The sequence below is a fragment of the Palaemon carinicauda genome, chromosome 18 (genome assembly GCF_036898095.1).
Source record: "Palaemon carinicauda isolate YSFRI2023 chromosome 18, ASM3689809v2, whole genome shotgun sequence".
Taxonomy (NCBI): domain Eukaryota; kingdom Metazoa; phylum Arthropoda; class Malacostraca; order Decapoda; family Palaemonidae; genus Palaemon; species Palaemon carinicauda.
In genome coordinates this window covers 50,911,976-50,939,647 of record NC_090742.1, presented here as the reverse complement: position 1 = coordinate 50,939,647, position 27,672 = coordinate 50,911,976, and the positions used below count along the sequence as shown (strand labels likewise).

General features: G+C 39.1%; 2 protein-coding genes across 5 annotated transcripts in view; one reads left to right on the top strand and one right to left on the bottom strand.

The window, feature by feature from the left end:
• LOC137657816 (uncharacterized) overlaps positions 1-27,672 on the bottom strand; it is a 514,523-nt gene that overhangs the window by 169,051 nt on the left and 317,800 nt on the right. For all 4 annotated transcript variants that reach the window (XM_068392347.1, XM_068392350.1, XM_068392348.1 and 1 more), the window contains exon 14: positions 9,107-9,279. In XM_068392347.1, the coding sequence (XP_068248448.1) occupies positions 9,107-9,279 (173 nt within the window). The remainder of the gene's footprint in view (positions 1-9,106; positions 9,280-27,672) is intronic.
• Positions 2,518-6,854, top strand: LOC137657817 (uncharacterized). The gene is made up of 2 exons (XM_068392351.1): positions 2,518-2,942; positions 3,084-6,854. Exons 1-2 carry the CDS (start codon positions 2,588-2,590, stop codon positions 5,978-5,980), a joined length of 3,252 nt encoding a protein of 1,083 aa, XP_068248452.1. The 5' UTR covers positions 2,518-2,587; the 3' UTR covers positions 5,981-6,854.

Below are 27,672 nucleotides of genomic sequence, written 5' to 3'. Positions count from 1 at the left end.
AGTAGTTTTTGTGTAAAGTTGCTCACAAACAAACATACAAACAGACAGGGGTGAATATATTTCCTTCGTAAAATCTTTGATTTTGTCAAAGGCAAAAAGAACAAGGGAAATATTAAACAGAGTTTGAAAAACAAGACGGAAGGCGGCTTATACAATTAGGAGGAATCTGTGGTAAAATTGAGAAGACAGAGTATTATTATTATTATTATTATTACTAGCCAAGCTACAACCCTAGTTGGAAAACCAAGATGCTACTAGCCCAAGGGCTCCAACAGGGAAAATTAACCCAGTGAGGAAAAGAAATAAGGAAATAAAAAATGATGAGAATAAATTAACAATATATCATTCTAAAAACAGTAACAGCGTCAAAACAGATATGTCCTATATAAACTATTAACAATGTCAAAAACAGATAAGTCATATATAAACTATAAAAAGATTCATGTCAGCCTGGTCAACATAAAAACATTTGCTCCAACTTTGAACTTTTGAAGTTCTACTGATTCAACTACCCGATTAAGGAGGATCACTCCACAACTTGGTAACAGCTAGAATATTTCTAGAATACTGTGTAGTATTGAGCCTCATGATGGAGAAGGCCTGGCAATTAGAATTAACTGCCTACCTAGTACTTATATATACTTATATATACTGTACTTATATATATTTGTTTATTATTTAGGTTATTACTATATTTAAAATCATAGTAAGTAATGTTTGTATGTATATAGGGATTTCAGAGTTAAGCCGAGTTAAAGACCCAACTGTTATTACCAACGAAGTCTTGTTACCATGAAGATTGGTTGTGATATTTTGTTTTGGACAGCTGTTTAGTTACTGTTTCTCTCTCTTCAGAGGTGAAATGGGGATCACCAGAAATAACTCGGGAGTGCATTCGTGGTGCTGTTGTGCGGAAGAGGTCGAGATCCCTGCCACCTAGGATTTTATATATCAGCCCTACTTGAAAGTGGTCTTCGTCAGTGTTGGTTGTTTACCATCACCGAAGTATTGGTGCTTGGTGTTTAATGGTAAATGTTACGGTAATCGTAAAATGTGCACTGGTCGCTATGATCGAGAGAGAGAGCGTGTTTATTGGCCTGTCGAAGACACGAAAGCATGTTTGAGGGTTGTGGCCTTATGCACAAGGGATAAGAGACCGACCGCACGGCAGTAGTCGCGAGTGTACTCTTTATCTTTTCACTGTATTTGGTTATTGTTAAATACGATACCTATTGCTTATATATATAATGTAAAATCAGATAGAAATCATTTATATTTGTTATGTACATTATTATTGATGAAATGATCACCGTTCTTTGATATTTGTTTGACATTTATTATAACCACGTGACTATTCCATATTATTCACTTTTATTATCAATTAAATGTTATGTTTTCTTTTTGCTAATGTTATAATTAAAACTTTAAAAAACTCTAATATTTGTTTATCACCACTTCGTCTACATCATTTAAAAGACTAAAAGAACCTTCAAGTGCTATTGCATAGCTTGTGTTTAAATATGTTAATTAGTGAATAGTACTTGTGACATCTGGCGACCGTGATAGGATGTAGACAGTGGTTTAAAAGATAAATTGTGTTAAAATTGAGTAATCTTAAAATAAGTCTGTAAGTATGTCTTCTATCGCGGAATTAACAGCTCTCGGAAAAGAGCTTGGTTATGAAGGCGAAGATCTTAGAAGATTTGTAATTGATGAACAAAGTGCTTTAAGGGATATTAGAAATAAGGAACGAGAATTAGAACGTGAAAAACTAGAAGCTGCTCGTGAGGAAAGAGAAAGGGAACGCATAGAGAAAGAAAAGGAGCGTGAATATGAACGTGAAAAAAGTGAGAGAGATAGAGCTCATGAGATTAGTTTGTATAATATGCAAGAATCTTTGCAAAATCGGGAGATTGAGAAATTGAAACTGCAAAAAGAAATAAAGGACTCGCCAGTTAATACCGGAGGCTCCGACACTGAAGGTAACCAGGTAAGAGTAAAAGTTAAAGGTCCTTCTATTCCTGATTTTGATGAAAACAAAGATGATATTGATGCATATCTTAGGAGGTTTGAAGTTCTTGCCAGTGCAGCTAAGTGGCCTAAAGAGGATTGGGCTATAATTCTAAGTTCACATTTAAAGGGTGCAGCTTTGGAAGTTTACGTTAGACTTTCACCTGAGGATGCTTTGGATTATAATAAGGTTTCTGAATCACTTATGAAAAGATTTGATTGTACTGAGGAAGGTTTCAGAGTAAAGTTTCGGTCAGTTAAACCTCAGAAGAATGAGCTAGTTCAACAGTTTGTGTCTAGATTAAGACATCTCTTGATGAGGTGGATTGAAATGTCGAAGTGTGAAATGACTTGTGAAGGCTTAACTGATTTATTTCTTATGGAGCAATTTTTGCAGAGTTGTGGCAGGCAGTTGCAGGTACATCTGAGAGAGCGATTACCATTATCGTTTAACAAAATGGTTGATTTAGCTGAAAGTTATGTTCAAGCTCATGGAGGTTTATTTCATAATTCTAAATATTTTTCTACAGTACGTGGTGACAGAGTTGACTTATCCGGGGAAGCTCTTCCTGAGCAGATGGCTAAACCCATTAGATGTCCACCCTCTATTAAGTGTTTTAAATGTGGACAAATAGGTCATAAGGTTTCTAGTTGTCTAGAACATGCAAAAGGATCCAAGAAAAGTGGTCATGCTGCAGCAGGAGAAGTTGTTTGTTGGACCAAAAAGGGCCGTAAAGGTAATTTTAAGGATCCTGTTGCGGATTTAAATAATGAAGTGTTTAAAAATGATCATTCTGAGTGGGCAAGTGTTGCTTCTGATATGCCTGTCAAGGAGGGTAGTTTATACGGAAACCCAGTGATAGTTTTGAGGGACACTGGTTGTACAACTGTCGTAGCTAAAAAAGACTTGGTGCCTGTTGAATGTTTTACTGGTAAGTACAGTAGGATTCGATATATGAACAAGAATCTTGTAGAAACTTATCCTTTGGCTGAAATATATGTTCAATCGCCATTTTTCACTGGTACTACCCTTGCTGTGTGCATGGAGGACCCTCTTTATGATCTCATTATAGGTAACATCCCTGGAGCAACAAGGTTGGAGGAACCCACTTCCGGTGCCGTATTAACGAGAGCTGGGGCAAAGACATCTAAATCTGCATTCCAAAAGCTGAAAACGTCAGACTCTAAGATTTCTTGGGACATGGATTCAAAGGAAATTCAGAAAGAGCAAGAAGAGGATCCAAGCTTAAGATCTCTGCGAGATGATGCAAGAACTGGTAAAGCTATTACTAGAGATGGAAAAGGTAAGGCAGTTTTGGAGAGAGGATTATTGTTCAGAATATATTCAGACAGAGGTATTGAACACAAGCAACTAGTATTACCATTTAAGCTTCGAGAGGGTGTGATGAGCATGGCACATGAAGGAATACTTGGAGGTCATTTGGGTGCTGAGAAGACCTTAGGTAGAATAAGGCAAGAGTTTTACTGGCCAGGTATTGGGGCAGCAGTAAAGAGATTCTGTCAGTCGTGTGACATTTGTCAGAAAACTTATCCTAAAGGAAAAGTTGGAAAGGTACCTTTGGGAGAGGTACCGCTCATTGACACTCCTTTTAAACGTGTTGCTGTTGACTTGATAGGACCTATTTTGCCAAGAAGTAGTTCTGGTAACAAATATATCCTGACCATGGTTGATTATGCAACCAGATACCCTGAAGCATTAGCCTTACCATCTATCGAAACTGAGCGTGTAGCTGATGCCTTGTTAAGTTTCTTTTCCAGAGTTGGGATTCCTGAAGAAATGGTGACTGATAGAGGCAGTCAATTTACATCGCAGATGATGGACGAAGTTAGAGGTCTTTTGTCAATCAAGCATCTTCCTACAACCCCTTATCATGCGATGGCGAATGGGCTAGTTGAAAAGTTCAACGGAACATTGAAATCTATGATTAAAAAGATGTGTGCTGAACAACCTACTACTTGGGATAGATACCTGCCGGCAGTTCTCTTTGCATACCGAGAATCTCCACAAGCAAGCATGGGGTTTTCCCCTTTTGAATTATTATACGGGCGAACGGTGCGTGGCCCTTTAGCTATTCTGAGAGATTTGTGGGATAAGGAGAGAAATGAGGAAGAGGTAAGAACTACTTACGATTATGTATTCAACCTTCGAGAAAAATTAGAAGAAACTTGTAAGTTGGCCCAAGAGGAATTGAGGAAGTCGCAAGGTAAATATAAATTCTTTTATGATAAAAAGGCTAAAAATAGAACATTTAAAATTGGCAGTGAAGTTCTCTTACTATTACCCAAGGCTAATAATAAATTGTTACTTCAGTGGAAGGGTCCTTTTCCTGTTGTTGGTGTGAGGGGGAAGATGGATTATGAAATTCAAATAAATGGGAAAAGGAAACTTTATCATGCTAACTTGCTTAAAGCTTACATTCCTAGGAATAAAACTTCTGTAGAAGTTCGAGAAAGTGGAGGTACAATTGCAGTGGTCGAGGAGGATCCACAGGAAGATTTCTCACCCCTACTAGTGCCTGATATTGGACCTTCACCTACTTGGGAACAAGCCAATCTGAATAAGGAATTGCAGGAAAATCAAAAGCAGAATCTGGAAGCTCTCCTTAGCCGCTACAGAGAGGTAATGTCGGACATTCCCGGGCGCACTCGCGTGATCAAACACCAAATCAGGTTGGTAAGAGAAGAAATTGTTAAAGTAAAACCCTACAAAATTCCCTATGCTTTACGCAGAGATGTGAATTCAGAAATAGAATCTATGAAAGTTTTGGATATTATTGAGCCTTCAAGTTCTCCATATTCAGCCCCTATGGTAGTAGTTTCGAAACCTGATAACTCAAAGCGAATTTGTCTAGATTTTAGAAGGTTGAACGCCTTAACTATTTTTGATAGTGAGCCTATGTGTGACCCTGAGCAGATATTTGCCAGCTTAACTGGAAGTATATATTTCTCTAAGATGGATTTATCCCGCGGATATTGGCAAATTCCTTTGGATGAGGATAGTAAACAGTATACTGCATTTCAAACAGATTTAGGACTGTACCAGTTTAAAGTGCTTCCATTTGGACTTGTGAATGCCCCAGCCACTTTCAATAAGATGATGAGAAGTTTATTTGCAGGTTTAGAGGGTGTGAGTTTTTTTCTAGATGATTTGATAATTCATTCAAAAACTTGGGAAGAGCATTTGTATCTTTTGGAAGAAGTTTTGAGTAGACTAAAAAAATCTGGACTAACTGCTAAACCTACTAAATGTTTCTTTGGCATGTATTCAATTGAATATTTGGGACACTTTGTAGGCGGTAATAAAATGTGGCCTATTAAAGACAAAGTGGAGAAAATCGTTGGTGCAAAACATCCGAGGACCAAGAAGGAATTGCGTTCATTTTTGGGATTATGCGGTTATTATCGCAAATTCATTCCAAATTACTCTACCATCGCGTCCTGTCTTACAGATCTTACCAAGAAAAATCAGCCTAATAACCTTTTGTGGAATGAAATGCATGACCGGGCATTTGTTTCTCTTAAGAACAAAATTGCTGCCAAGCCTATTCTTTTACTTCCAGATTTGCAGGCTGAATTCGTATTACGTACAGATGCTTCGAACGCTGGATTGGGTGCCATACTTCTGCAAGAAGTGGATGGAGTGAAGCGTCCGATTGCCTATGAAAGTAGAAAATTGCTACCGAGGGAAACTAAGTATGCTGCCGTGGAGAAGGAGTGCCTAGCCATAGTCTGGGGGATACAGAAGTTCGCAGTCTATTTGTATGGAAGATCCTTCGTTTTGGAGACTGATCACAAGCCCTTGGCTTATCTTCAAACTGCTCGAGAATTAAATCCAAGATTAATGCGATGGTCATTGAGTCTACAACCATATCACTTCAATATAAGAGTTATAAAAGGCTCAGAGAATGTTGGAGCTGATTATTTGAGCAGATGTGAAACTGATATTTAAGTTGCAAGTACAGAAAATTGTTATTTTCTTTTTTAAGGGGGGAGGTATTGTCACCGTGTACTTATATATATTTGTTTATTATTTAGGTTATTACTATATTTAAAATCATAGTAAGTAATGTTTGTATGTATATAGGGATTTCAGAGTTAAGCCGAGTTAAAGACCCAACTGTTATTACCAACGAAGTCTTGTTACCATGAAGATTGGTTGTGATATTTTGTTTTGGACAGCTGTTTAGTTACTGTTTCTCTCTCTTCAGAGGTGAAATGGGGATCACCAGAAATAACTCGGGAGTGCATTCGTGGTGCTGTTGTGCGGAAGAGGTCGAGATCCCTGCCACCTAGGATTTTATATATCAGCCCTACTTGAAAGTGGTCTTCGTCAGTGTTGGTTGTTTACCATCACCGAAGTATTGGTGCTTGGTGTTTAATGGTAAATGTTACGGTAATCGTAAAATGTGCACTGGTCGCTATGATCGAGAGAGAGAGCGTGTTTATTGGCCTGTCGAAGACACGAAAGCATGTTTGAGGGTTGTGGCCTTATGCACAAGGGATAAGAGACCGACCGCACGGCAGTAGTCGCGAGTGTACTCTTTATCTTTTCACTGTATTTGGTTATTGTTAAATACGATACCTATTGCTTATATATATAATGTAAAATCAGATAGAAATCATTTATATTTGTTATGTACATTATTATTGATGAAATGATCACCGTTCTTTGATATTTGTTTGACATTTATTATAACCACGTGACTATTCCATATTATTCACTTTTATTATCAATTAAATGTTATGTTTTCTTTTTGCTAATGTTATAATTAAAACTTTAAAAAACTCTAATATTTGTTTATCACCACTTCGTCTACATCATTTAAAAGACTAAAAGAACCTTCAAGTGCTATTGCATAGCTTGTGTTTAAATATGTTAATTAGTGAATAGTACTTGTGACAAGGCGGCTTATACAATTAGGAGGAATCTGTGGTAAAATTGAGAAGACAGAGTATTATTATTATTATTATTATTACTAGCCAAGCTACAACCCTAGTTGGAAAACCAAGATGCTACTAGCCCAAGGGCTCCAACAGGGAAAATTAACCCAGTGAGGAAAAGAAATAAGGAAATAAAAAATGATGAGAATAAATTAACAATATATCATTCTAAAAACAGTAACAGCGTCAAAACAGATATGTCCTATATAAACTATTAACAATGTCAAAAACAGATAAGTCATATATAAACTATAAAAAGATTCATGTCAGCCTGGTCAACATAAAAACATTTGCTCCAACTTTGAACTTTTGAAGTTCTACTGATTCAACTACCCGATTAAGGAGGATCACTCCACAACTTGGTAACAGCTAGAATATTTCTAGAATACTGTGTAGTATTGAGCCTCATGATGGAGAAGGCCTGGCAATTAGAATTAACTGCCTACCTAGTATTACGAACAGGATAGAATTGTCCAGGGAGATCTGAATGTAAAGGATGGTCAGTTATGAAAAATCTTATGCAACATGCATAATGAACTAATTGAGCGACGGTGCCAAAGATTAATATCTAGATCAGGAATAAGAAATTTAATAGACCGTAAGTTTCTGTCCAACAAATTAAGATGAGAATCAGCAGCTGAACACCAGACAGGAGCACAATACTCAAAACAAGGTAGAATGAAAGAATTAAAACACTTCTTCAGAATAGATTGATCACCGAAAATCTTATAAGACTTTCTCAATAAGCAAATTTTTTGTGCAATTGAAGAAGACACAGACCTAATGTGTTTCTCAAAAGTAAATTTGCTGTCGAGAATCACACCTAAAATTTTAAAAGAGTCATACAAATTTAAAGAAACATTATCAATACTGAGATCCGGATGTTGAGGAGCCACCGTCCTTAACCTACTTACAATCATACTTTGAGTTTTGTTAGGATTCAACTTCATACCCCATAATTTGCCCCATGCACTAATTTTAGCTAAATCTCTATTAAGGGATTCACCAACCCCAGATCTACATTCAGGGGATGGAATTGATGCAAAGAGAGTAGCATTATCTGCATATGCAACAAGCTTGTTTTCTAGGCCAAACCACATGTCATGTGTATATAGTATGAAAAGTAATGGGCCAAGAACACTACCCTGTGGAACACCAGATATCACATTCCTATACTCACTATGGTGCCCATCAACAACAACAGTATGCATAGAAATTTGGAGCCAAACAAGGGGAAAGGTTTCCCTCAGTTTAAGAGCTTTTTAACCCATCACAAGACTTCAAAAAAGATATTTTAATTTGAAGCCTACACAATTTCCCAGTATAAAGGTGATAATTTTGATAGAGTCTTCCTAATCCCATAAAAAAGTTACTTACAGGTCCAATATCTTTAGTGGCAGCCAGTTCCATCCTCCTAATTTCAAATTATTTTTTCTTACAAACACATTTCAATTTCTTTCCTAAATTATATGGACACCCTTTCTCATAGAACCCAAAAGTTCATCTTAACAATAACAGTAACATAAGTTGTACTAATCAGAACTGTTCCAAAAGTCTTGATGCATTAGAAGGGCCAGTCTGACCAGCTTCACTTTTCTTTTGCTTACCACCATTTTACTTTTCATTTAATGTTATTTGATTAACTTGCTTCCTTTACATTTCACAGAATTTAGAAACTATAATTTACTAAAAACTTGGTTACCGACTAAACTAGTGGTATATACAAATGCAGACACATTTGCCATTTCAACCTTTAGTGTAATTCAGGCACATAAATGATTATTGGATTGAGATAGAACTAAACATATTTTTTTACTAACTCATTCTTCATATACTGAATGCCCTCATCTCAACATCTTTAGCCTAACTGTCTTCAATATAGTTTCCACATACCAGATGTTATCGGTTAATATAAACCTTATGGTCCACAGGGCGTGTATAATAAAGCTTGTTTCTTATATCTGACAGTTTGAATGCTGCTGTTTCTAGAAACATTTGGGAAACATCTAATGGCAATAAAAGTTTATGATTAATAGAATTAAATTACCAGTAAGTTTTGTGATAAAAATACTGTTTTCCTTATGCAAAAAATACCTATATTTTCTAATCCAAAAAAATATATATGTATATATACCTGTCCATTTTTCAGATGATAGTATGCAATAGCTACTGTAAGACCCTGAGACAAGTAGAGTAATGAACTATCCTGTGTTTCAATTTCTTGGCATTGGTCCGTCTGTTCCACGGCTTCTTTTACAATTTCACAAGATAACAATTCTGGAACTATGAACAATAGTTCGGTGACACCTGTAAATTAAAACAAAACAAACATGTAGTGGATTTAAATGAAAAAGCATTACATAAAAACAATAATAATCAAAAGCACCTATGTCTTGCTCAGTCTCCCATTATTGGTACCCATAATGACTGACTGTTTACAAGAAGTATTGGAATATTAACTAATGGCAAATGAGCCCATTTATATTGAAACCAACAGCAGCCAAATATACCAGGTCACTATATTTGCCTAGGATTGCTATTTTGTAGTAGAAGATCGTATAACCTGAACACTGCTGCCCTAGAAAGGCCCAATAGTTTTAGGCTCCAGTATATTGCAACTTAATGCAGAGGAGTAATTAGTAAAGGATTTTAGACTTCTTCATTGAATCTAAATTTCCCCTTCAGGTTCCTGAGAATAAAAGATAATTTCATGCTAAATCAAAAATGGCTGAGAAATGAGGCTTACCACCTTATAAGCAATATCATTATTGTTGAAAAAATCTAAATCTTACGATTTTGAATGTTCATGGATATGGTGCATATGAGAAAAAATACAAGAGATCTTGCATGCTTAGTGTCAGGCAGTGCATTGCTTTTGTTAACGGAGCAGTCATATTTTCAAAGAGTGGTCCTAAAACAGTGATCACATATGGGACTTCAACTCATTTGTTGGCTCCAAGCACCATCTTCCTGGCACATCTCAAGGATATAAGAATCACTACAAGTTCTTTCAAACTCTAAACAAAAAAGGATTCAACAACAGTAATTGAAATATGGGAACTTAATATAAAAAGAAACTCACAAAAAACAACATTTATTCACATCTTATTTATAGGGAAAATTAAATATTGCTTTTCCTTAACTTTCAATGACAAATCAGTCAAGTCAAAATGTTTATAGATATGGGGAACAGGTTAGAAAGTAGAGCAATAAAATACTTCAATGGAAAGGTGGCAAGTTATTTTCCTCTACTGAGATGAGGCTGATACAATGACTTTGGTTCTCAAAGACGCCACAGAAGGGTTGGCTTTAAGATCGGACAGCAAATGTTTTCTCCCAGAATTCAAATATTGTGTAGAGCAAAGTGCATGAAAGGCTGACAATTTCTCATAACTGGCAGGAGGGGTTGACTACTTCTTTTCATATCTAGCAGGACATCTTTTCATCATGGACACAAGAAGATTTAGGGAATAAGTGTTTATCCTTTAAAGAGGTTACTTTCGTCAGAACCTGGCTCTGTCCGACCCCTGGTTACCTAATGCATTCTTATTCCTATCTCACCTGGACAGTCTCTTGAGGGAGCTTATATTGCCCTGTAAGGGCAGAGCTAATTTCAACACAATGGTCATTTTCTTATAGATTTCTTTATATTCTGTAACCTGATTAGTTTCCTAAAAATGCATACAGTGAACCCTCGTTTATCGCGGTAGATAGGTTCCAGACCCGACCGCGATAGGTGAAAATCCGCGAAGTAGTGACACCATATTTACGTATTTATTTAACATGTATATTCAGACTTTTAAAACCTTCCCTTGTACGTAGTACTGTTAACAAACTACCCTTTAATGTACAGAACACTTAATGCATGTACTACTGTACCCTAAACTAAAACAGGCTCAAATATTAAAGGCGATTTTATATCATGCGTTTCCTAAACACGCCAAAAAGCACGATAAAAAATGGCAACCAATGTTTTGTTTACGTTTCTCTGATCATAATGAAGAAACAAACGCATTTAGTGTACACATCTGTGTATAGGTTAGTTTTTGCATCGATTATATTGATTATAGAGTATGTTGATTTTGTTATTACCAATGTTTTACTTAATTTTTCTTAGGACTTCCAAATGAAATTTTTTTCTTTATGACGCCGCCTGAAACGACGGCGTCATAAAGTACGCTCAGTAAACAACCACGCTCAGTAAACAAAGAAGGCATTTAACGCGCATGATGAAAGTGATAAATAATGATATTTACAGTAAAAGCTTTTAGAAAATATGTTATTACAAATATTATTTACCGTATCTATATAAAATCATACAGTACATACTGTACGTAGCAAAGCAGAAAAACAATTTACGAGAGAGAGAGAGAGAGAGAGAGAGAGAGAGAGAGAGAGAGAGAGAGAGAGATTGTTTTACGTACGTAAATGTAAATTTAAAAAAAAAAAATATGATAGGTTACAACATGTATACTCTTCAGACTTTTAAAACCTTCCCTTTAACTTAATGCATACAGTACTAAACTAAAACAGGCACAAATATTAAAATGTTAGAATATTAAAGTAAAAAATAACGATTGTTACTGTACTCACCACGAAAGAAGTTCAAGAAAAACTTGAATGATGATGGCGATGAATTTGCTGCACAGTAGAAATGATGATGATGAAGCTGATGATGTCTTCTACTGTGCAGCCAATGATAGTATTTTACGTCTCTTCAGACGGAGGTGTCTTTTCCTGGGACACCTCTTCAACTTCTTCCTGGGAAACTTCTTCAATTTCTTCCGAAGGCGTACTAGCAGGAGGAACTGGCTCTTTTTTGCGAGGCTGGAAGAACATTGTGATCGGAAGTTGCTGCCGCTGCTTCTTTTTTCACTCTAAGAGCATCCTGTAGGGAGTCATGTCTTCATTGATCTTGTTGCAGAATTGCATAGACCGAACCATATCCTCGTCCCACTCTTGCAACATTTCTTTCAACTCCTTCGCATGGTTGTAGGCCTTGGCAAGCCGTACTAATGTTAAGCCCGTTTCTTCGACATTTTCTTGGGTCTCTTCCTGCGTTTCACTCTCTTCTTCACTGGCCGATTTCGTCAGGTCTTCTAGGTCTGCGTCAGTTAGCGGCTGGGAATGGCAGTCCAACAACTCGTCGACGTCTTCAGTTGTCATGTCGCCAAACCCGTCACCTCCAGTTATCGCAGCCAACTGCACAGATTTGCGTATTGCAGAGTGTTGGATTTCAGACGGAGTAAATCCCTCGTCGTCGTAAACAATCTGGGGCCACAACTTCTTCCAGCTCACATTCACGGTTGCAAGTTTCATTTCTTGCAGTGCCTTCTGAATGTTCTGCAGGCACGTGGCTATGGTGTACTGCCGCCAGTACGCCTTCAAGTTAAAATCTTCATCCTCATCTTGGGCAGCATCCACACACGCAACGAAGTCCGCCAAGGTATTCTTTGTGTAGAGGGCCTTGAACGCCCTGATAACCCCCTGGTCCATCGGTTGAATTAATGACGTGGTGTTGGGTGGCAGGAACTCAACCTGAATGCCCTCATGCGACAGATCAGTTGCGTGTCCACCAGCGTTATCCATAAGGAGAAGGATCTTGAATGGCAAGCCCTTCTCTACGAGATATTTGCTGACTTGCGGGATGAAACACTGGTGGAACCAGTTGGAGGTCAGCATCTTCGTAATCCATGCTTTTGGATTATGCATCCAGTACACGGGAAGGAGATTCTTATTCTTATTTTTCAAAGCGCGAGGATTTTTCGACTTGTAAATAAGCCCCGGCTTTAGCAAAAATCCAGCAGCATTGCCACACATCACGAGGGTAACGCGATCTTTGAATGCTTTAAAGCCAGAGGCTTTGGCTTCTTTGAACAGGAAAGTTCACGACGGCATTCTCTTCCAAAACAAGCCGGTCTCATCCATATCAAACACTTGTTCCGGCTTGTATCCACTTTCGGCGATAATATTCTTGAACGTCTGGTTCACGTAAGTTTCAGCAGCGGCAGTGTCAGCGGAAGCAGCCTCGCCATGCAGGGACACGCTTTTCAGGGAGAAGCGTTTCTGAAACTTCGCGAACCATCCTTTGCTGGCGGAAAAACGTTGTTTCTGACGCTGGGAATCAGTGGACGTCCCTGGTTGAGGTTCATCTACATCATCATCTTCTTCAGCATGGTCGCCATCGTCGTCTTGAGGTTCCTTTGCCGCAAAATTCTCATACAAGCTCAAAGCCTTGGTTCGGATGGTGTTCGTATCCAAGGCTATGTTCTTCTTCCGGCAGTCGGCAATCCACACTGCTAAAGCACCTTCCATGCGTACGATCGTTTTATTACGCGTGGTAACGACTCGCTTCGCTGATCTGCTAAAGGTGATGGTAGCCGTCTTTCTAACGTTCGCCTCATCCTTCTTGATATAGCAAACGGTGGATTCGTTGATTCCAAAATGGCGGGCTGCGGACGCGTAACTTCTACCGTCTTTTAACATATCGAGAAGCGTCACCTTCTCAGCAATCGTCATCATCCTTCGGTGGCGTTTAGGCTCACTACCAGCCTTAGTAGAAGCAGAACGCTTGGGAGGCATTGTACAGTAAGGTTTAACAGAAAGTTCAACAAAAAGTTCAACTTAAAACAGTCACGCACAGCACAGATTAAAGTTCACAATAACTTAACAACGTCTACACAGTGATACGGCGGGAGAGAAAGTGACCGCGAATACGTAGATGCTGGAAGTTGGAGATGCGGGCAAAACACCAATCACAGGCTAGATAACAAAACTTGGGTTCTGATTCGTCATCTATCAGCGCTTGAACCAATCACAACCCGTCTTATATGCTACGTAGGTTACCAATTCAAAGTACAAGATACCCTACGTACTGTGTACTGTACAATAATGATAATAATAATAATAATAATAATGATAATAATAATAATAACAATAATAATTTTAATAACAACAATAATAATAATAATAACAATAATAATAATACAGCTTTACGTACGCTATTTTACGCTTGTTTTGTTGTAGGATCTCTCTCTCTCTCTCTCTCTCTCTCTCTCTCTCTCTCTCTCTCTCTCTCTCTCTCTCTCTCTCTCTCGCTCTCTCTCTCTCTCTCTCTCGTACGCTTATTCGAGATGTGATTTTTGCAACAAAGAATATTATTGGATGCAGTACTACGTACGTTACATACAAAAGATTCATGGAAAAGAAGCACATCCATTACATTTGTAGTACAGTAGTAGCCATCAGCAGCCTTACACCATTCTAATATGGTATGACTGCATCTGATTTGCGTTTCATGTTCGATTTAATTTTACTACGTACTGTATACAGTACTGAATTATCGTATGATCACATTCTCTTTTCGTGTTTTATTTCTTTCTGTGCTGAATTATATGTCATATGTAATGTAATGAACAATCAGTAGGAGCAGATATTACTAATTACAGTATTAATGGAATTACAGGTAACGAAATATAGTATTTGGGGTCTTCAGATATCGCGGTATTTTAGAAATTTCCGGAAAATCCGCGATATGTATATATATATGCGTTATGAAAAAAGCTCGCAAAGTGGTGAATCCGCGATGGTCGAACCGTGAAGTAGCGAGGCCTCACTGTATTTTGGTCATATCATAGAAACTTCTAGAACAAATTTTATGATGCAATCTGGACAAGAATTGCACCATATAGCAAAAGTGTGCGATGGGACACCACATAATGACATTTCCACAGATATGGATTTTTGCAGAATCTCGGCTTGTCCACAAAGTGCTAATAACAGTATTAAGGTATTTACATTTTTGACTAGACAGTAGTGGGATTTCTTCACACAGCAGACATTCTCGGAAAAGATGTAATCTTTTGGGTACCAGCCACTCGTTGAGATACTACCGCTAGTGTGTTACTGGGTCCTTCGACTGGCCAGACAGTACTATATTGGATCTTTCTCTCTGGTTACGGCTCATTTCTGTCTTTGCCTACATATACATTGAATAGTCTGGACTATTCTTTCCACATTCTAGTCCTCAGACACCTAACAACACTGAGATTACCAAAAAATTCCTCTTCACTCAAGGGGTTAACTACTGTAATGTAATTATTCAGTGGCTATTTTCCTCTGGGTAAGGGTAGAATAGACTCTAGCTAAAGTAAGCAGCTCTTCTTGGAGGACACTCCAAAATCAAACCATTATTCTCTAGTTTTGGGTAGTGCCACAGCCTCTGAACCATGGCCTTCCACTGTCTCTTGCTTGAGGGTACACTCACTGTCTCTTGCTTGAGGGTACACTCACTGTCTCTTGCTTGAGGGTACACTCAAGAAAACTGTTTTATTCTATTTCTCTTCCTCTTATTTTTTTTTATTTTTATAGTTTATATATGGAAGATCCAATTCAATATTACTGTTCTTAAAATATTTTATTTGGATTGTGTATTACTACTCTTGTAGTTTACTCATTTCCCAGTTTGCTTTCCTCACTGGGCTATTTTTCCTTGTTGGAGCCTCTGGGCTTATGGCATTTTGCTTTTTCAACTTGGATTATAGCTTTGCTAGTTATAAAAATAAGAAGAATAATGTTTTCCTATTTCAATAAAATTCTAGTACAGGTAATTCATAAAAAATTCATTTACAAATCAATTCACAACCTTTTAATAGAAAAAAAAATTCAAAGAATATTCTAATCTTCAAAAGGAGTAAATAAAAGCTAAGTCCAAAACAAATATTTATTGCAAATAAATTAAAAAAAATAAGTATAAAAAGAAATGACTACAAAAAAAATTCACCTAAAATCTAAATATGGATATAAACTAAAACTATTCTAAGCACTTATTCTATGATAATCGAGCACCATTTGCTGAGATCCAGGGGAAAGGGGGGGGGGGAGAACCAAAAGGGAACGTTTCCTGAAATGAGAAAAAAAAAGTATGTTTTCTTGGCTAAAAAGATTATCCTCTTTTCAAAAATTTTGGGGGTAGGTAAATGACAAAGTTAGTGGCTGAAATTTTTACACGATATTGTATTATTATTGTACAACAAAAATGTGTATGTAAAAGAATCTGCACTTGGATATTATTTAATGTTTTATAAAGGGGCAAATTTTTCTTATTTTTTTATTTTTCTTCTTTTTTTTTTTTTTTTTTTTTTTTTTTTGCTGAGTTATATTTTGGAATTTTTCAAGACAAATCCTTACATCCATTGCTGAGCATGGTATTTATGCATGAAAATAGAAATTTTATAAAAAAGAGGAATACATAGAGCTATGCCAGCTTACCTGTCGGATATGCTCACAAAATGGCCGCCAACCACACCACCTTGTAAGGTCAAATCTGCTCCCTGAAATGGAGAATATGCCAATATCAGCGAGTCATTTACTTATATAATTGTTCAAAGATTTGCAGAAAAATATTATGGTAGCTAGAATGAAGTTTATAGATTATTTTGCAATTAAAAAAAAATAAAATAATGATCATAATTAAGTTTTCATGGTGCAAACTTACAAAAACAGGAAAAATTAAAAGCTATTTTATAAAAACATACAGGGTACAGGACATTCACAAACACTTTACAACAACCCATTTTTATACATGACTAAACACTACTGCACATTCGATAATTATATAAAAACTTTGATATTACACAACTTACCTTAATTAGGTATTGATGGGTCGAGCTCGACCCGAGGGTATCTCAGAAATAGCACAAGGAAAATAGCTGGGATGAAATGTGTCCTCACCCAACTGCTGCGCACACTGAACTGATGTCTCGCAGGTTGATATCACTCGCAACCAATACGGAAGAAAAATTATGGCAAAAACACGTGTTTTTTTTTTTTTTCAACCTTAAGTCGTAACCCACCACACCTATCCAGGGTATAATGCAATGTGATTTGAAAGACAAAATAAAAGTATATGATCCATTTGGAGAGCTGCAAGCAACTAGGAACACTACGTCACGAATGCTGTGTTACCTCTATAGTAGACATTAGATGACATGAAAAGACAAACACAACATTTACCAATCACAAAGTTCTTTGAAGCTAAAATAAGGATCTATTGGTGGAGGAACAGTAAAAGACTCCGTACCATTAAATATTGTCTGCTGACAGCCCACAACTATCTGCTTTGTCTAACACAGGCTTACAACTCTAATGTTATTGTCTGCTTCCCCCTTCTGACACCAATTTCTATTAGACATCTCTTCATGATGTCCCGATACCTCCTATGTTTCCTCAAGCGACGCATAATAATAATCCTCAATCCTTTTCATCAAAATAATTATTTGTTGTTGCTATGCCTACACCATAAAAAACAGGATTACATACTGTACCATTATTGCAATATTGTATTTACAAAGTGTGGTACCTCTAACTTTAACCCTTTTACCCCCAAAGGACGTACTGGTACGTTTCACAAAACTTATCCCTTTACCCCCATGGGCGTACCGGTACGTCCTTGCAAAAAAATGCTATAAATTTTTTTTTTCATATTTTTGATAGTTTTTTGAGAAAATTCAGGCATTTTCCAAGAGAATGAGACCAAACTGACCTCTCTATGACAAAAATTAAGGCTGTAATAGCAATTTAAAAAAAATATACTGCAAAATGTGCTGGGGAAAAAATAACCCCTTAGGGGTTAAGGATTAGAAATTTCCAAAGAGCCTAGGGGTAAAAGGGTTAATATGTACTCTAAGTGTCATGTATACTGTGTACTGTATACTACTATTCATATCTGTTCATGTAGAGTACACTAAATATAATAGGTGAATTTTTTACAGTACACCTGTGAAGAAGTGAAAATGTATGCAGCTTCTTAAAGAAAAAAATTGTTTTTGTAAGAAAACATCTGTAAACAATATTATTATTATTACTTACTAAGCTACAACCCTAGTTGGAAAAGCAGAATGCTTTAAGCCCAGAGTCCCAACAGGAAAACTAGCTCAGTGAGGAAAGGAAAAAAGGAAAAATAAAATATTTCAAGAATAGCAACAATATTAAAATAAATATTTCCTATATAAACAATATAATAAAGGAAAAAAAACAATCTTTCTCTTATCTACCTATTTACCAAGGCGCTTCCCCCAATTTGGGGGGTTAGCCAACATTAGTAAAGGGACAAAATTGGACTCCTCCTCTTCACTCCTCCTAGCCTGATGAGGGATTCAGCCGAGTTTTGCTGGTACTGCTAAGGTGCCCCCAAACCCCATCCTTCTCTGTTGTCCACTATAAATGAAGTTTCATATGCTGACTCCCTTATTCTTGCTACCTCAGGGGTCACCAAGGCAACTGGAGGAGACAGCAGGGCCTATCAGAACTGCGTCACAATCGCTCGACATTCATTCCTATTTCTAGCATGTTCCCTTCCTACTCTCACATCTATCCTAATATTACCCAGAGATTTCTTCACTCCATCTACCCAGACCTTGGCCTTCATCTTGTACTTCTCCCATCGACTCTTGCATTTATTACCTTCTTCAGCAGAGAGCCACTTTCCATTCTCTCTATATGGCCAAACCACCTCAACACATTCATATCCACTCTAGCAGCTAAATCATTTCTTACCACATTTCTCACCATCAATACTTTATTCCTAATCGTATCTAATCGAGATACACTAGCCATACTTCTCAGACACTCCATCTCGAACACATTCAATCTCTTCCTCTCCATCACTTGCATTACCCACACCTCCAATTTATACATCACAGTTGGTACAATCACTTTCTCATACAGAAATTTCTTCACATTCATTCCTAAACCTCTATTCTTTACAACTCCATTCACTGGACCCAACACTTTATATCGTTCATTCACTCTCTGACATACATCTGCTTTCAATTCACCATTTGCTGCAACAACAGACCCCAAGTACTTAAAATGATCTGCTTCCTCAAGTAACTCTCCATTCAACATGACATTCAACCTTGCACTGTCCTCCCTTCTCATGCATATCATAACCTTACAATTACCCACATTAACTCTAAACTTCCTTCTCTCACCTATCCTTTAAAACTGTCACCAATCGGCCAAGCTTCTCTTCCGAGACTGTACCCAGTATAGTATCATCCGCAAAGAACAACTGATTTACCTCCCACTCGTAACCACTCTCGTCAATCAGTTTCAATCCACGACCAAGCACTCGAGCATTCACCTCTCTCACTACTCCATCAACAAACAAATTAAACAACATGGCGACATCACACATCCCTGTCTCAGCCCCACTCTCACTGGAAACCACTTGCTAACTTCACTTCCAATCCTAATACATACTTTACTGCCAATGTAAAAACTCTTCACTGCTTGCAACAACCTTCCACCAATTCCATATATCCTCATCACATTCCACATCGCTTCCCTATCAACTCTATCATACGCTTTCCCCAGATCTATAATCGCAACATACACCTCCATGCCTTTTGCTAAATATTTCTTGCATATCTTATATATAGGTAATAGGTTGGCCAGGACACCAGCCACCCATTGAGATACTACTGCTGGAGAGTGAAGGGGTCCTTTGACTGGCCAGACAGTACTCCATTGGATCCTTTTCTCTGGTTACGGTTCATTTTCTCTTTGCCAACACATACAACAAATAGTCTGGCCTATTCTTAACATATTCTCCTCTGTCCTCATATACCTGAAACACTAAGATTACCAAACAATTCTTCTTTTCTCAAGGGGTTAACTACTGCAATGTAATTGTTCAGTGGTCAGTTTCCTCTTGGTAAGGATAGAAGAGACTCTTTAGCTATGGTAAGCAGCTCTTCTAGGAGAACACTCCAAAATCAAACCATTGTTTTCTAGTCTTGGGTAGTGCCAGAGCCTTTGTACCATGATCTTCTACTGTCTTGTGTTAGATTTATCTTTCTTGAGGGTACACTTGGGCACACTATTCTATCTTATTTCTCTTCCCCTTGTTTTATTAAAGATTCTATAGTTTATATAAGAAATATGTTATTTTCATTAGTAAAATAAATTTTTGAATATACTTACCCGATAATCATGTAGCTGTCAACTCCGTTGCCCGACAGAATTCTACGGAAGGGATACGCCAGTGATCGCTATACAAGAGGGGGGTGTACTCACAAGCGCCACCTGTGGCCAGGTACTGCAGTACTTCTTGTTGACACCACTTCAATTTTTCCTCGGTCCACTGGTTCTATGGGGAGGAAGGGTGGGTCAATTAAATCATGATTATCGGGTAAGTATATTCAAAAATTTATTTTACTAATGAAAATAACCTTTTTCAATATTAAACTTACCCGATAATCATGTAGCTGATTCACACCCAGGGAGGTGGGTGAAAACCAGTGTACATGTATATCAAGAAGCTAAGTATCCCGTATTTCATATTATCAGTTATTCAAAATAACAATGAAATTACAAGTACCTGGTAAGGAAGTCGACTTGAGCCATTACTCTGCCTTAAATAAGTTCGTCTTCCTTACTGAGCGCAGCGTTCCTCTTAGGAGGCTGAACAACTCAAAGGTGCTGAAGTATCAAGGGCTGCAACCCATACTAAAGGACCTCATCACAACCTTTAACCTCGGCGCTTCTCAAGAAAGAATTGACCACCCGCCAAATCAACAAGGATGTGGAAGGCTTCTTAGCCGACCGTACAACCCATAAAAAGTATTCAAGAGAAAGGTTAAAAGGTTATGGGATTATGGGAATGTAGTGGCTGAGCCCTCGCCTACTACTGCATTCGTTGCTACGAATGGTCCCAGGGTGTAGCAGTACTCGTAAAGAGACTGGACATCTTTGAGATAGAATGATGCGAACACTGACTTGCTTCTCCAATAGGTTGCATCCATAACACTCTGCAGAGAATGGCTCTGTTTGAAGGCCACTGAAGTAGCCACAGCTCCCACTTCATGTGTCCTTACCTTCAGCAAAGCAAGGTCTTCTTCCTTCAGATGAGAATGTGCTTCCCTAATCAGAAGCCTGAATAGTAAGAAACTGAGTTCTTAGAACTTGGAAAAGAAGGTTTCTTGATAGCACACCATAAGGCTTCTGATTGTCCTCGTAAAGGTTAAGACCTTTTTAGATAGTACCTAAGAGCTCTAACTGGGCAAAGTACTCTCTCCAGTTCATTCCCCACCAAGTTGGACAGGCTTGGGATCTCGAACGACTTAGGCCAAGGACGTGAAGGAAGCTCGTTTAGCAAAAACCGAGCTGCAAGGAACATGTAGCCGTTTCAGATGTGAAAACAATGATCCTGCTGAAGGCGTGGATCTCACTTACTCTTTTAGCTGTTGTCAAGCACACGAGGAAAAGAGTTTTTAATGTGAGGTCCTAAAAAGAGGCTGATTGGAGAGGTTCAAATCTTGATGACATAAGGAACCTTAGGACCACGTCTAGATTCCAGCCTGGAGTGGACAACCGACGTTCCTTTGAGGTCTCAAAAGACCTAGGGAGGTCCTGTAGATCTTTGTTGGTGGAAAGATCCAAGCCTCTGTGGCGGAAAACCGCTGCCAACATACTTCTGTAACCCTTGATCGTAGGAGCTGAAAGGGATCTTACTTTCCTTAGATATAACAGGAAGTCAGCAATCTGGGTTACAGTGGTACTGGTTGAGGAAACTGCATTGGTCTTGTACCAGCTACGGAAGACTTCCCCTTGAGACTGATAGATTCTGAGAGTGGATGTTCTCCTTGCTTTGGCAATCGCTCTGGCTGCCTCCTTCGAAAAGCCCCTAGCTCTTGAGAGTCTTTCGAAAGTCTGAAGGCAGTCAGACGAAGAGCGTGGAGGTTTGGGTGTACCTTCTTTACGTGAGGTAGACGTAGAAGGTTCACTCCTAGAGGAAGAGTCCTGGGAATGTCGACCAGCCATTGCAGTACCTCTAAGAACCATTCTCTCGCGGGCCAGAGCGGAGCCAACCAACGTCAGCCGTGTCCCTTTGCGAGAGGAGAACTTCTGAAGTACCCTGTTGACAATCTTGAACGGCGGGAATGCATAAAGGCCGAGATGGAACCAATCCAGCAGAAAAGCATCCACGTGAACTGCTGCTGGGTCTGGAATCGGAGAACAATACAACAGGAGTCTCTAAGTTATCGAGGTAGCGAACAGATCTATGGTTGGCTGACCCCACAGGGCCCAAAGTCTGCTGCAAACATTCTTGTGAAGGGTCCACTCTGTGGGGATGACCTGACCCTTCCGGCTGAGGTGATCTGCCATGACATTCATACCGCCCTGAATGAACCTCGTTACCAGCGTGAGCTTTCGATCTTTAGACCAGATGAGGAGGTCCCTTGCGATCTAGAACAACTTCACGAAAGAGTCCCTCCCTGCTTGAAGATGTAAGCCAGGGCTGTGGTGTTGTCAGAGTCCACCTCCACCACTTTGTTAAGCTGGAGGGACTTGAAGTTTATCAAGGCCAGAAGAACCGCCAACAACTCCTTGCAATTGATGTGAAGTGTCCTTTGCTCCTGATTCCATGTTCCCGAGCATTCCTGTCCGTCCAAAGTCGCACCCCAGCCCGTGTCTGATGCGTCCGAGAGGAGACGGCGGTCGGGTTTCTGAACAGCCAAAGGTAGACTTCCTTGAGAAGAAAGCTGTTCTTACACCACGCGAGAGAAGACCTCCTCTCTTCGGAAACAGGAACTGAGACCGTCTCTAGCGTCATGTCCTTTATCCAGTGAGCAGCTAGATGATACTGAAGGGGGGGAGGTGGAGTCTCCCTAACACGATGAACAGGGCCAGCGATGAAAGTGTCCCTGTTAGACTCATCCACTACCTGACTGAGCATCGGTTCCTTCTCAGCATGCTCTGGATGCATTCTAGGGCTTGGAAGATCCTTGGGGCCGACGGAAAAGCCCGAAAAGCTCAACTCTGAAGATCCATACCCAGGGAGACAATGGTCTGGGATGGGACGAGCTGAGACTCCTCAAAATTGACCAGGAGGCCCAGTTCCTTGGTCAGATCCATAGTCCATCTGAGAATCTCCAGACAGCGACGACTTGTGGGAGCTCTTAAAAGCCAGTCGTCTGACGGAGCCGGACACAAGATCATGGTACTGCTGCACAGTCTGTGAACTGTCAACCATGGGGAAGCGAGGAAGTACAGTGACAACCCGAAGCTGTCTAGACTGTCTGGGTCGTACAGACAACTCCTTATCGGGTTGCTGAGGTTGCCGCACTGCGTCACAACAAGTCACTTCTGCTGGTTGTTGAACGTCTTCCCAGTGACACACTGACTCCGTAAACAAAAAATCCTCTAACAAGGACTAAGCTTGGACTGCATGTCTTGCAACACAGCTCAAGGTCCATGGGAGCAGGTGTGGTAACAGACGGGGTTAGCGACTGAAGTGGAACCATTACCTTCCCTGGAAGCATGTTATGCTTAAATAAAAGTCCATAGGAGGCTACGCAGCTAAAGGCTCCTCTCCAAATGACAGAGTCCTCAAGGGAATATCAGAAGGAGGGAGAAAAGCACTTTCTCATCTACAGGGACCATATCCGAGAAAAGCTAAGTTCTCTCAGTGAGGGTTTCACTGGTGCAAAAGCAGCAGACTAGAAGGCAACGTTATGAAACTGCTTGACAGTCTAGTGAGTTGGCAACAACCAAAGATGTGTGACTGAGAAGCATGCGGTAAGGTATGCAGAGCATGTTGTATGCAGAGCATGCTGTATGCAGAGCATGCTGTATATAGAGCATGCTGTAAGGTAAGCAGAGCGTGTTGCATGGCGTGTAACATTTCTCAGAAATTCCATGACCAGTGCTAGAGTGAGTAATATCGCATTACTGTCCATTGAAAGTGCACGTGCCGAGGGAATTGATTTAGACTGTTTTGTTGATGAATTTGATAGCCGGCATGATAATCGTAGAATTAAGCTGCACTAAATGTACTATAATCTACTTCACCTCAGAAAAGGGAAACTCGCCCTGTTGGCAACACTGCATTACTTCATGCATGCTTGCATGGGGTTTTAATATCAACATAATATTTACCTTACATTCATAACTCATGATTCATTTTTGTTTTGAAGATATTTTTTGCCATATTTTGCGATTTTGTTAAAAATATATTGCAAGGAATACATATATATTTTTATATTAAGTAATACAAATAACCTCCATTATCATAATGTTTGTGTAGGCATACATGTATATGATTACAAATGCAAGTTATGAAAGTAATGAGGTGTTATTATTGTCATTTGTTATTTCCAAGTTGAATGGGAAGAGGCTCAAGTTGAGGAGAAAGTGGCAGATGCATGCGTTGAGGTGGCTGACTCATAGCATGAGGTTGCTGCCTCAAGAGTTGCGCTTGCTGTAAGGGTTGCGGATGCGCAGTAGCAGGTTCCTGAGCAGAACGCAGTTCTTGTCTCGCGAGTTGAGGTTCCTGAGGTGCTAGCCTAAGGAGTTGAGGCTCTCGCCTTGAGGAGGGTTGAGGTCGCTGCAGCGAGTGCTGAGGTGGCTGCCTCATTGATGGAAGAGGTTGTCGTACCTCAAGAGATTGTTGCCTCGCTGGTGGAACCGCAAGCGGAAGCGGAGGAAGTAAGGCATAAGATTCCTGCTCCCATTGCTGAGGTTGCCTTAAGGAAGGCGGAGGTTGCTGCACACCGCTGGTAACTGGCAACTCAGTACGCGGTAAGGTATCCTGAGGAACCTCAACATCGTACGCCTGGCAGACTGGACTGCGGTGAGGCGGAGCGAACGCAGGAGGAGGTGTAACCTTCTCAGCCTGACACTCACGCATTAAGACCGCAAGCTGTGACTGCATGGACTGCAGCAAAGTCATCTTGGGGTCGGCAGACGCTAAGGTCTGCTGAGGCAAAGCCTTAACAGAAGATGAGGTCTGTTGCGGCATCACCTTACCTCTCTTAGGAGGTGTGCAGTCACCTGATGACTGCGGAGAGTCAGAGCTAACCCAATGACTGCATCCGGGTTGTTGAACTCTAGAGGTCTGGACTTTACGTTTAAGAGGTCTTGAGACCTGAGTCCAGCGTTTTCTCCCCGAAATTTCTTCTGCAGACGAGTAAAATAAGGGCTCAATCGTCTGCGGGTGGGAGTGACGGTCTCTGTAAGACACGCCCGCAACCACCGAGGATACTTCTGTGCGCCGATCAAGGCCTGCCGAACCCTTTTGCCCTTCGACATTGCTTCTCCCCTGGGCTTGGGAGCTTGCAAGAGGTCCCGGACTGGGAGGACGACTGGCACGCACAGAAGTACCCTCACGCACAACACTGACACACTTTGCGCTAATCACTTATCACTTTTGAATTTCTGTTTGCACTTATTTCACTGAACTCGAAACTATAAGTGGTTTGTACCTGAAACACGCAATTCTATCCTTCCTTAAAAGTTAGTAATTGCGAAAACAGAATTACAATGTAACAGAAAAATCTAATGAAAGATAAATAATTCAGTGGCTGGAAAGAGACTAAACACTAGATCAAATAAACTACGTTTAAAATCTCTCACCGCATAAAGCTTGAGAACAAGAATAAACTCTAGAAACGTTTACCTTCTTCCCCTAAAGAGACTAGGGAGAAGAGCAAAAACGATAAAAACGTTACTCGCTTGAACGAAACGTTTATCCAGCTCTCTCTCCCTCCGTCTCTATCTCTCTCTCTCTCTCTCTCTTGACTTAGAACCTGAGAGAAGAGCCCAATCATATATATCGTTAAAACATATTATTGTTAAAGGAAAAAAACTGAAAGATTTCCCAAATAAAAAGTTCCTTTATTAGAATTAAAACCATTAAGCTAAGAAAGAATGAACAAAACGTTAGAAACGGTTTACTCTTACTGCAACGTGACACCGTGAAAATTCTCTCTCTATCGTAACGATAGAGCGCAAGTTGAACGTTCTGAACGTCAACAACTGCAGAGACAAAACAAAACGTTAGTTCAACTTTGAAACAGTACGAGACTATCAAAGAAATTCTTTCAAAAACATTAAAATAGCATAATATGTTAACAGGTAAAACCAAAATGACGGGCTCAATGTTAATTAACTTCGGTACAAGAAAAGACCGCCTACTATTAGGAAAGGTCGAATATAAACAAATATAAAAATTAATTTTAATAAGTTTATAATAAAAGGAAGTTAATCGAAGAGGCCTATAAAAGGCGGAGAGATATAAAATAAATCTATAACTTTTGCCGGAAGCACGACAGAGGAAAAATTGAAGTGGTGTCAACAAGAAGTACTGCAGTACCTGGCCACAGGTGGCGCTTGTGAGTACACCCCCCTCTTGTATAGCGATCGCTGGCGTATCCCTTCCGTAGAATTCTGTCGGGCAACGGAGTTGACAGCTACATGATTATCGGGTAAGTTTAATATTGAAAAATTTATTTTAATGTTGTTACTGTTCTTAACATATTTTATTTTTTCCTTGTTTCCTTTCCTCACTGGCTATTTTCCCTATTGGAGACCCTGGGCTTATAGCATCCTGTTTTTCCAACCAGAGTTGTAGTTTAGCAAGGAATAATAATAATAAAAATATTCACTGGCTTAAAATTCTCAACTTGACACTAGTTTCATTATTGTGAACTGTACATGAAAGAGAGAGAGAGAGAGAGAGAGAGAGAGAGAGAGAGAGAGAGAGAGAGAGAGAGAGAGAGAGAGAGAGAATATGTTCATGATTGTCTCTAGATGGGGTCTCTGACTAGATATCATGTACACTACTGTACGTACAGTGCACTTCACGTTCAATGAACGCAATGCTTAAAGCATCGTAACTTAGGGATTGCTTCATGTATCATAGATTTTACTGCAAAGTACTTTGTGAAATTTTTAAGTTATATGTTGTTATCCAACCTTTCTCAATTGTGGCAGGATAAATATTCAAGCTTTCATTGAAAAAAAAAAAATAATAATGTATATTTACAGTATCGTACTGTATAGGAAATCGCAGGATAAGGATTAAAACCTGGCATTTGATTTCTTAAGGTAATGGACTAGCTTAAACACATAACGGTATCGCAGTCTAAAAAATCAAGATTTTCAAAAAGATAATTATGAATCATTAAAGCATTATTTTACTTTTGTTTTAAATTTTGAATGCAATTCAACCATCAACTATTAGTGACTATTCACTTTAGAACAAGTGTTTTGTTGTTACACATAAGGTGGTGTGGAGACGACTTTCATGTTATGAGTCTTCTTACCCTGTACTGAATCTGTGTTAACAATGTACAATTACCTTTGAAAAGCAGTATGAAATACAATGCCTATATGGAAACCTCATGAAAACAATGTAGTGCAGTATAGTGGGTGACCTAGTGTGTTAGTCAACTGCTACACGGTAGTGAGTTGGTAGGTTATGACTTGACCCACCCTTAGGCAGCAAGCATTCTAAGCGTCTCGATCTTCACGACTGTTTTTGTTACCCAACCTCAATGAATATGAAGGGCTGACTGCATATAAATAAACATATTTTAAATAATTATTTTTCCATGTCAGATTTTCTCTCTATTCATTCTTCTATGAGCGAGCCAAATCTTTTGAAAACCCAATCTATATTCATGAAATTTGGTCTTGAAAAGTGTGTACCTGGATGATGTCGACAATTTGTATGTTGACTATTTATATATTGATATTCAGTCTATTACGTTTCGACATCATGTCCGACAACATTCTGTCTTTTGACATTTTGACACATCGAAAACATAGTTAATAATAAAAATGAAGCATAAAAATGAGAAACTTTAAAAAAAATAACATTATCCATGGTGTCATGAAAGTAGAACTAGAACT